Genomic DNA, 11,446 nt, shown 5'->3' on the forward strand with positions numbered 1-11,446 from the left:
AGGAAGCATGCATCGGGGATGGGAGCAGGCCATGTGCCCAGCAGTCCTCAGCTTGATTTTGCCAACCCTCTATTACTTAGGTCAGGGCGGCTATGTCCCAGATAAAAATTGTCCGGGTGAGCTTCACTGACTTTCCGCTTAGAGAAGGGCTACAGAAGGTTTAAAGATCAAATACCAGTAAGGAGCTATGGCTGGGAAGCGGGGTGGGCTCTGGGAGAACGAGACTGGAGAGACAAGCTACATCCCTCCAAAACTGTGTACGGTTGAAAGCAGACTCAGGGCAGCCTTGAAGGGAAAGGCCAGTTACAGAGTCCAAGTCCTTCAAGAAGCAAGGGAAGGGTAGATCCTACAATTCCTCACCCACAAGAAAAGAAACTTTGTAACTATGTATGGTGACTGATGTTAACTAACTGTGGTGATCATTTCACAATATGTACAAATATTGGATCATTATGTTGCATACCTGAAACTAATATAATGCTGTATGTTGATTATACTTCAATTAAAAAAAAAGAATAAGAGGAAGGAAGAGAAGGAAACCAGAATGGAAAGTGTGTGGAACATGGAAATGGCCTTTCTTTTCCAGAGTGGTAAAATAAAATGGTCCCTTGCTGCTAATGTGAATTCACTTCACATTCCTCCTTTGCTAGACTCAGACCAGTGATAATATCCGTACTGTCCTATATTTGGACAGAATACTTAATCCTCCCAAATGTGAAATTAACTCACAACTACTAGCTTTATATTTTTCACGAAAATCTTCTCCTAAAAATAAAAGGCACGTGTTTTCTGAGGAGCAGGAGAGCCAGCTCACTGGAGTCAGATGATTTACCTCACAACAATAGATGAGAGGAAAGCCTAACTCCAGCTTCCAGCTGCCAGGAGCCTTTGTTTACCAAGAAGCTACTCTTTTTTTCTTTTCCTATTCTTTTTTTTTTTTAACTTTTATCTTTGCTCTCTTTTCCTTGACCAAGTCAGTATAATTGAGTGCAGAAATAGCATATGGTCATTATGATCTGGACTTGTATCCTAAAAGCTGAAAAACTTTTTGGTTGATCTTTATAGAATAAAAACAAAACAGAACATTTTTACCTCTTTTACAGTGATTCCTTACCTTTTTAGAATTCTTTGATTTTATTGATACTTCTCCTCTCCCAAAAGTACCTTACCACAAATCTGAAGTAATATAGGTAGTAGGACTGACAGGAGAGTGTTATGATGCTGTCCTAGGACAGTGGGACTAATCTACAGCAAGAAACACTTTCTGTCCTAGGCCAGTACCCAACACATATACACAAGTTATGCAAAACAGTACTTTCCCCTTCTGCATGCATGACATCTGGTGTTTTCTTTATTAAATTTGTCAAAATACTAGTTCAGGTTTGCCCAACTAATATCACAATCCAGCAATGTTAAAAAGTGTTGCCTTAGGATTTATTATTTTCAGAGTTGAGTCCCTGATCTGTACATATTTTAACTATATAGCATTTAATATTTCAAAATATGATGCTCATTTTAAGTACTTATTTTTATCTTGATTGATTCTCAGTAGGGCAAGATAAGTTACATTTGTATTCGTCAGTGTGACGGTAGTTTTAATCCAGTAATAAGGGGCTCATGGTTAAGTTCTTAAATTGAACCAGCAAAAGCAGGAAAGCAGTGATTGCCAGCCTCCGGTGCTGACAGCAGGAGTCCTTTTGTTTGTGGCCATGTTGGAGATGTGGACGTGGATGCTGTTTTGTTATGTCTGTGCTAAAACTCTATTTCTCCAGCCTCTCTTTCATCCAGGCATCCTTGAGCCTTGAGGTAATGGGAAAGTTGTGTCTCTCAGGTTCTTTACGTGATCATTATTTATTGTTTTTCCCAACAGTCTTCCCCACTTTAACTTACAGCAGACACTGTTAACAGTCCTGCAGGGTAAGGGTGTCCTGTGGGTGCCCAGGCTGCTGCTGACCCCTCTGGGGCACCTGGCTTTGCTCCCTGCAGATGCTCTTCTCTGTCCCTACGATGAGCCTGGTTAGATTTTCTCAGCGGTGGGTCCCCCAGCTCATCCTGCTGCCGCCTCCCCTTCCTGACCTTCCCGCCCCTCACTCAGCCCAGAGACCCCACACTCGAATGTGCAAGCCTGAGGGCCAGGGCAGCGTGTGCTGCAGAGGACCAGCTGCCCAACCAAGGCAGTCAGTTATGTGTCTTCTGATTCATTCCTGTAGCCGCTTCTGCAAGGCCTGGACTGGAGAGAAACCATTTTACTGTGAGTTGAACCTATCCACAGACCCACTCAAAATAATGACTAGAATTTGGCCACCTCAAATACATTCATACAACTTGACTTCGAGTCTTGAAACCTGGGTTCAACTAAATTGTTTTTCGTTTGTTTGTTTTCAGAGTTTCTAAAAAGGGACAGTTCAAAAAACTAATTTGCATGCATTTGAAAAGTGTTAACATCGTAGGAGGAATTCAAGAAACTTGTTTCTAGGTAGTAGAAAATTCAGTATTTCTGTGTATTTTTTTCACACCTAAAGCAGTTAATAACAATTTAGCAATATCATATATCCAATCAGTGTTCAGTCAGGAGCCAAGCAGATATCTTTTCAGTTGATGTTTTTTGATGAGTAGCCAAACTGTGCCATTGCACTGCATTTGGCTCATATGTCTCTTAAGTAGCGTCACCATATAATTTATTGTCTAAATTAGGAAACTTTTGATTAACAAAAGACAACTCTATTAATTATTATGCTGGGACAACAGGCAGAAACCTGAATTGTCATGGACAAATTCTACTTTTTATTTTAATTGTGGTAAAAAATACATAACTTTAAATTTACCATCTTAACTGTTCTTAAGTGTGCAGCTCAGTAGTGTTAAGTATATTCACATTGTTGTGCAACAGATCTCTAGAACTTTTTCATCTTGCAATACTGAAACACTATACCCACTAAACACTAATACTCCCTCCCCCTTCTTCCCAGCCCTTAATAACCACCTTTCCACTTTCTGTTTCTATGATTTTGACCACTTTTGTTACTTCATATGAGTGGAATCATACAGTACTTGGCCTCTTGTGACTGGCTTATTTCGCTTAGTATAAGGTCCTCAGGGTTCATCTACACTGTAGTATGTGACAGGATTTCCTTCTTTTTAAAGGCTGCATAATATTCCATTGTATGTACATGCCACATTTTCTTTATCCATTCAACTACTGATGGACATTTGGGTTGCTTCCACCTCTTGGCCATTGTGGAAAATGCTGTGATGAACAAGGGTGTGCCAATAACTCTTTGAGATCCTGTTTTTAGTTCTTTTGGATATATACCCAGAGTGGATTGCTGGATCATATAGTAATTCTATTTTTAATTTGTTGAGGAAGCTCCATACTGTTTTCCCTAATAGCTACACCCACCAGCAGTGCACAAGAGTTCCGATTTGTCCACATCCTCCACAACGCTGATTTTCTGTTCTTTTGATAGTGGCCATCCTGATGGGTGTGAGGTGATATCTCATTGTGGTTTTGATTTACGTTTCCCTGGTGATTAGTGATTTTGAGCATCTTTTCATGTGCTTATTGACCATTTGTATATGGAGAAATGTCTATTCAAGCACTTTGCCCATTTTTAATCGGGTTATTTGATTTTTGTTATTGTTGTCGAGTGGTAGAAGTTCCTTATATATTCTGGATATTAACCCATTTTCAAATATATGATTTCAGTTATTTTCTCCCATTGTGTAGGTTGCCTTTTCACTCTGTTGATTGTTTCCTTTGACATGCAAAAGTTAAGTTTGAGATAGTCCTGTGTGTCTATTTTTAATTTTGTTGACTGTGCTTTTGGTGTCATATCCAAGAAATCGTTGCCAAAACCAATGTCCTGAAGCTTTTCTCCTATGTTTTCTTCTGGGAATTTAATAGTTTTCAGTCTTATGTTTAAGTCTTTAACCCTTTTTGAGTTGATTTTGTGTATGGTATAAGGTAAGGGTCCAACTTCATTCTTTTGCATGTGGATATCCAGTTATCTGTGCCTTTTTTTAAATCTGTAGAAACAAAAGCCTACCAGTTGCTGAAGTGGTCTACCCTTCAGGATAATACAAATCAAACTGAAGACAGGTTCCAAAAGGCAGATGCTTCTGCATCACAACTGTCAGGTAAGTGAGCAGATTCAGCACTCACAGCCAGTGTCTAGGTGACCCAAGGCAGCAGCTAGTGCTGTGCTCAGGGAAGGGTGGTCATTCTTTGAAAGTTTCTGGAGTTTGCTTTGTAATAAGCTATCACTGGATCAGAATCAGCCAGTACTTTTTCAGTCCTTAACAAACAAGAATTTGGAAGAGTCTTCTCTCCTGGATATGTGCCAGCCCTGGCATGGCGATGGTCCTTACAGGCCCTTGGATTATACCTGGCATGTCATGATAGTAACTTGTCACTAAGTACCACAGGAGACACCCCAAATTCTTTCTTTTCCCACATCTTCCAGTTTCTTAATCATCAATGGGGAACATCATCCTGGGCTATTTTCCCTCACCAGAATGTTGGAAAACTTTGGGCTTTTTAAATGAAAAGACTGTAAATCCCAGTAAAGCTAAATTTTAAGCTTAAGTGTAGTTCCTTCAATCTAGGATTTTTGTTTTAATTGTAATTTTCTTTGTTTTCCTATACTTTATTGCATTTTTATTATTTTCATTGGTTTTTATTTTATTACACCTTTTTTTAGTATGTCACTTCAGCTCCCTTTGTGAAAATAAATGGATTCATACAGAAGGAAGTACACCTTAGTCACTTCCTTATCCTTACATAAACCACCATTCCATAATTTCACCCATCAGAATGAACAGTGATCTCTTAACATCACATAATTCCCAGGCCATATCCAGATTTCCCAATTGTCTCAAAGATGTCTATATCAGACAGGCATTTTTTCGAGGGACATATGGTGCATTAGACTTAGCTGTCTGTCTTCAGAGAGCTATTTCCTAGATAATATTAGTGTTAGAATTGGTTGCTGCAAAATTCTGTTATTTTGGTTGTTTTGAGGATTCAGTGAGCCACTGCAGGCGAAATGCCCAGCACAGGGCCTGTTAGAGAGCAGCCCTCAGCGACTGCTGGCCGCGGTGGTGCTGGGTGTTATGTGAACTCCGCGAATGTGAGACATTGTAGTTGGCTGAGGTATGAAGCAGGGCCTCTGCCCCGATGGAGGGCTTCATCACTTTGGAAAGATGTAGCACTCGTGAGCCCTTAACCGTTTGCTTTTCACCACTTTCTTCACATTTGAGTCACAGAATTAGAATCCAGAGAGATTTAGAAAGTATTTATCCAACCCCCTCATTTCACAAAAGGAGGCGACAAGAGAGTAGCACCTCCCTCAGAGCCTTACAGCCAGTTAGCAGACACACGTGGTTGGAAGGTGACTCCACACATCTATGTTTGGTAAGTTTATTTTATATGGATAGTTAATTGGACAAGTTCAAAGGATGAGTAAATTTGACATAAGTTGTAGTCCCTTGGATGTATATCAAAAATGTTGGGGGCCGGCCTCATGGCTTAGTGGTTAAGTGCGTGTGCTCCGCTACTGGCGGCCCGGTTCGCATCCCGGGCACACACCGACGCACCGCTTCTGCAGCCATGCTGAGGCCGCATCCCACATACAGTAACTAGAAGGATGCGCAACTATGACATACAACTATCTACTGGGGCTTTGGGGGAAAAAAAGAAGGAGGATTGGCAATAGATGTTAGCTCAGAGCCGGTTTTCCTCAGCAAAAAGAGGAGGATTAGCATGGATGTTAGCTCAGGGCTCATCTTCCTCACACACACAAAAAAATGTTGGTACTATTAATATACTAATGATTAATGTATTTGTTTATTAATTTATTCATAAGTGATACTTTATAGGTTGTATAATCAAGCACCCCTAGATTCAGTTCCCTCACTCCACACTCAAATTTACACTATGTGCTTTGCAAGATTCCACATTTTCCTGCGTTGGGATCATAGAAGTCCTTCTGGTGGTGTCAGCCATCTCTGAGGTCAGATACGGCCTCTGGCGTTTAGTTTACGTGTGGTCACACAATACTTTTCACTCTCACTCTCACTCTCTCGCTCTCACTCTGATCCTGGGGACTTCTCTGAGCTCCAAAGAGAAGCAGGAGGCAGGCTGGCAGGGTGGAGGGAAACGGAAGCCATGTACCCCGTGGTTAGCGTACCCCGCTACTGCTGTTACAGGTAGTGGTGAGGATGGGCACCCTGAACTCAGGAGCCACCCCAAATCTGACTATTGAAGAAGCAGTGCATGTTTCAGTTACTTTCTGCATCAGATGTGTTAGGTCTCTGCCTCTGGACCTGTCACTAAGGAAAGCCACTGCCACCTTGCGCCTTCCTTTCCATGTCTGAAAAGGCCTTATGCTGGTAAGCACATGGAAACCCTCTTCAGGCTGAGCACGGACACATTCTTAAGAGAATGGCTTGGCTGCAGAGGTTACATGCAGGCAAGCAGGTTACAGGATAGAAACTCAGCAAATGCCTTTTGCAGAGACACCCATGCACTCTCTATCCGTGATCTCAGGTGACTGCCAGTTAAGAATCAGACTTGAAGCAGAAACATCCAAGGCTGAAGTCACCCAGGGGGCAGAGGTCAAGGATTGCCCTGCACGCTGATAGCATCATGGGAACAGTCTGGTTCCCCTGGCTCCAGGAAAGAGGTGGATTGTGCATCTTCCCCATCAACTTTTTCAGGCTGGTTAAAGAGTGGCCTTGATGGTTTTCAATGGAGATTCAGTCTCTCCTGGGAGATGGAAAAACAGAGGATTTGGCAGAGGGCTTAAGGGTGGGTGGGGTGGGTAACTGTCATCCAGCGGTGTCAGTTATTTCTGAGACCTGGTTCCCAGCACCCATTATTTTGATGATCCCTTGCTGCCCATGTGTTATAACAAGGTGAATTATCCAGTGCATGGTGCTGTAGTAGAGACCCATGTGCTCACATGTGCATCGTGGTCATTTGGAATAGAGCTCTTCGAATGATTTTATTTTTTATTTTTTGTGGCTTCTAAGTATCACCGGAAAACGCTCCACTTCCTTTCAGAGTTCTATCAACATGTTCCTTGCCTCAGAAGCTCCCTGCCTTCTGTGGCTTGAGCAGCATCTTCTCCTGTTGACATTTGTTTCACCAAAGTTATTGTGAGCCCTCTTCTTCACTCGTTGCTGCGTGGTGGCTGACACTCCCTCTCCATGTTTGTGCTTCTCACAGGTTTGAATATTGGCAGCGGTACATTCAGGACAAAGACAACTAACAAAATCGCTTCGGAAGCTAGTTTTTCATCTAGTGAAGGAAGTCGTTTGTCAAGGTAAAGTCGTGAAAGCCTGTCTAAATAGCGGCAACACGATAAGAAATGTCGCTACGCAATGAATTAAACTCCGGCCGCGTGTTCTTTTGTTTTGTGACTTGATGGAAGGTTATGGTTTGGGGTTTTGTTTATCTAAAATAACAGTTGAAACTTTAGTCTACCTTTGAAAATATTTGCACCAGAGTCAAGTATTGTTTTGCAGCTGTTGTTTCCTTGGTTTAAGACTCAATTGACACCTCAGTGAACCACAAATTAGCGTCTACAGCTGCTCACAGTAGGGCTGCTTAGAGACCACACAATGGAGGGTGTCGGAAAAGGGCAGAGAGAAAAATGTCAGGCCTTAAAGGAAATAAAGTGGCCTGTTTCTTCTTTCTGAGATGGCTGATACATATACTAGCAATTTCTGGTTATTTGTTTTTGTATTCCTATTTCTTACCAAGTACTTGAGCTAAATTATTCTTTCCTTTCCTGATACTTTCTTCCTTATTTTCCATAAAGGACAAAATATATTTTTTCAGTTTTGTTAAACAGTAGCACTTCTTGTAAGTTTTTCAAGCAATGATAAGTGAGTTGTGTGCGAGATTTGTCATCAACATAAAATACTGATCAGGCAAGGGCACTGAGTCACTGGGGAAGAATTTATAGATGGGAATGGAAGCAGTCACCTGCTGAAATACCTCCCTTGTTGCTTTGGGCTAAATATCATTTAAAACAGCCCAAGTCTCCTTTAGTAATAGCATTTCTCATTAAAAAGATGTCCTTTAGATGACTGCATTCCATTTGAATTAGTTGCTTGCCCCTGATGAAATTTTAAAGCAGGAACTTTACATTTCTCATGTTCCTTAATTTTGATGATGAAGTTTAACTTATTTATTCATTTATTTAGGTGCTTCTGCTTTTGGTGTCAGATCTAAGAGTCCATTGCCAAATACAAGGTCATGAAGATTTATGCCTGTGTGTTCTTCTAAGTGTTTTATAGTTTTAGCTCTTCAATTTAAGTGTATGATCCATTTTGAGTAAACTTTTGCTTATGGGATAAGGTTAGGGTCTAACTTCATTCTTTTGCATATAGCTATTCAATTGTCACAGCACCATGGGCACTCTTGTGAAAAATCAGTTGACCATAGGTGTATAGGTTTATTTCTGGTCTTTCAGTTCTGTTCCATTGATCTGTATGTTTGTCCTTGTACCAGTACCACACTGTCTTGACAACTGTTGCTTTGTAGTAACTTTTGCAATTGGGAAGTATGAGTCTTACACTATTTATTCTTCTTTTTCAGAATTGTTTTGTTAGCTGTAGCTTGTTGCCTTAGAATTCCGTATGAATTTAGAATCAACTTCAGAGTATAAGTTTTGGATTTCTTTGGTTAATTTATTCCTGGTTTTGGATACTATTGTGAATGGAATTGTTTTCTTAATTTTACTTTTGGGTTTTTCAATGCAAATGTATAGAAATTCAATTGGGTTTTGTATATTGATCTTGTATCCTGCAACCTTGCTGAACTCATTTATTACTTCTAATAGTTTTTTGGTAGACTCCTTAGGATTTTCTATATACAGGATCACTTCATGCAAATAGAGATAGTTTTACCTCCTCCTTTCCGATATAGATGCCTTTTATTTCTTTTTCTTGCCTAAATGCCCTGGTTAGAACCTCGGCTACAATTTAGAATAGAAATGGCAAGAGTGGAAATCTTTGTCTTGTTCCTAATCTTAAAGGGAAACCATCCAGTATGTCACCATTAAGTATGATGTTAACTGGAGATTTTTTGTAGATGCCCTTTATATTGAGGAACTTCCCTTCTGTTCCTAGTTTATTGAGTTTTTTTTAAATCATGAAAGCGTGTTGGATTTTGTCAAATGCTTTTTCCTACATCTGCTGAGTTGGTCTTGTGATTTTTTGTTTTTCATTCTATTTGTATGATGTATTACATTAATTGTTTTTGGACGTTAAACCAACTTTGCATCCCTAGGATAAATCCCACTTGGTCATGGTGTATAATTCTCTTTATATATTGCTAGATTCAGTTAGCTAGTATTTTGTTGAGGACTTTTACATCCATGTTGGTAAGAGATATTAGTCTGTAGTTTTGTTTTCTTTTTTTTTTTTGGTGAGGAAGATTAGCCCTGAGCTAACATCCGTTGCCAATCTTCCTCTTCTTGCAGAGGACGATTGGCCCTGGGGTAACATCCGTGCCCATCTTCCTCTATTTATTTTTTTTTAATATGGGACACCGCCATAGCATGGCTTGACAAGCGGTCCATCAGTCCATACCCGGGATCCAAACCTGTGAACCCTGGGCTGCCACAGTGGAGCGTGCAAACTTAATCTCTACGCCACCAGGCTGGCCCCTGTAGTTTTGCTTTCTTGTGACATCTTTGTCTGACTTTGGTATCGGGGTAATATTAGCCCCATAAAATGTAGTGGAAAGTGTTTCTTCCTCTTCTTTTTTTTTTTTTTTTGTAAGAATTGGTGTTAATTCTTCCTTGAGTGTTTGGTAGATTTCAGCGGTGAAACCATTTATGCCTGGGCTTTTCTTTGTGCATAGTTTGTGGATTACTGATTCAATCTCTTCACTTATTATAGGTTTATTCAGATTATCTTGAGTCATTTTTGTAGTTTGTGTTTTTCTAGTAATTTGTGTATTTCATCTAAGTTATCTAATTTGTGTACTATTATTCATAGTATTTGTTTATAATCCTTTTTGTTTCTGTAAGGTTGGTAATCTTGTCCTGTCTTTTTTTTTTTTTCCTTCAGTTTTGTCTTTTTTTTAATTGATGTTTTAATAGTTTTTAACATTGTGAAATTTTGGGTTGTACATGTTTGTTTGTCCATCACCATATATATGTCTCCCTTCAACCCTTGTGCCCACCCCCCACCCCCATTGCCCCTGGTAACCACAATACAGTTTTCTCTGTCCATGTGTTGGTTTATATTCCACATATGAATGAGATCATACAGTGTTTGTCTTTCTCTTTCTGGCTTCCTTCATTTAACATAATACCCTCCAGGCCCATCCATGTTGTTGCAAATGGGACGATTTTGTCTTTTTTTATGGCTGAGTAGTATTCCATTGTATATATACACCACATTTTCTTGATCCAGTCATCAGTCGAGGGACACTTAGGTTGCTTCCACTTCTTGCTATGGTGAATAATGCTGCAATGAACATAGGGGTGCATAAGGCCCTTGGGATTTTTGATTTCAGATTCGTTGGATAGATTCCCAGTAGTGGGATAGCTGGATCATAGGGCATCTCTATTTTTAATTCTTTGAGGAATCTCCATACCGTTCTCCATAGAGGCTGCACCAGTTTGCATTCCCACCAGCTGTGTACGAGGGTTCCTGTTTCTCCACATCCTCTCCAGTGTTTGTTGTTTCTTGGCTTGGTGATTATAGCCATTCTAACGGGCGTGAGGTGATATCTTAGTGTTGTTTTCTCTCTTTTGTTTTTGATTCAAGTAATTTGAATCTTCTCTCTTTTTCTTGGTCAGACTGGACAGAGGTTTGTCAATTGTGTTGATCTCTTCCAAGAACCAGCGTTTTCTGATTTCCCTTTAGATTTCTTCTTCGACTCATTGGTTATTCATGAATGTGTTGTTTAATTCCCACATATTTATGAATTTGCCAGATTTATTCCTACTATTGATTTCTAATTTTATTTTATTATGGTTGGAGAACATACTTTGTATTATTTTTCTGCTTTTAAATTTATTGGGGTTTGTTCTGTAGCCCAACATTTGATCTGTTCTGGAGAATGTTCCCTATGTACTTGAGAATGTATATTCTGTTGTTGGATGGAGTGCTCTGTAGAAGTCTGTTAGATCTGGTTGGTTTGTAGTGTTGTTCAAGTCGTCTATTTCCTTGTTGATCTTCTGTCTAATTGTTCTATACATTATTGAAAGTGGGGTATTGAAGTCTCCAACTATTGTTGAATTGTCTGTTTTCATTTCTATTAAAAGTTTCATGTATTTCAATGCTCCATTAATAGATGCATATATGTTTTTAATTGTTATGTCTTGAACTATTGACCATTTCATCATTATAAAATGTCACTGTCTCTAGTATTCTTGTTTTAAAGTCTATTTTGTCTGATGTTAGTCCAGCCAATCCAGCTTTC

At 39.8% G+C, this 11,446-nt stretch overlaps 1 protein-coding gene across 1 annotated transcript in view; it reads left to right on the forward strand.

Moving 5' to 3' along the window:
- The window catches only part of LOC131403895 (centrosomal protein kizuna-like), a 66,651-nt gene extending 59,981 nt beyond the window's left edge, over positions 1-6,670 (forward strand). The window contains 2 exon segments of the mRNA XM_058538126.1: positions 4,033-4,137; positions 6,548-6,670. Coding sequence (XP_058394109.1) covers positions 4,033-4,137; positions 6,548-6,639 — 197 coding nt within the window. The 3' untranslated portion in view covers positions 6,640-6,670.
- Positions 6,671-11,446: the final 4,776 nt, after the last annotated feature.

Source organism: Diceros bicornis, unplaced genomic scaffold (assembly GCF_020826845.1).
Source record: "Diceros bicornis minor isolate mBicDic1 unplaced genomic scaffold, mDicBic1.mat.cur scaffold_95_ctg1, whole genome shotgun sequence".
Taxonomy (NCBI): Eukaryota; Metazoa; Chordata; class Mammalia; order Perissodactyla; family Rhinocerotidae; genus Diceros; species Diceros bicornis.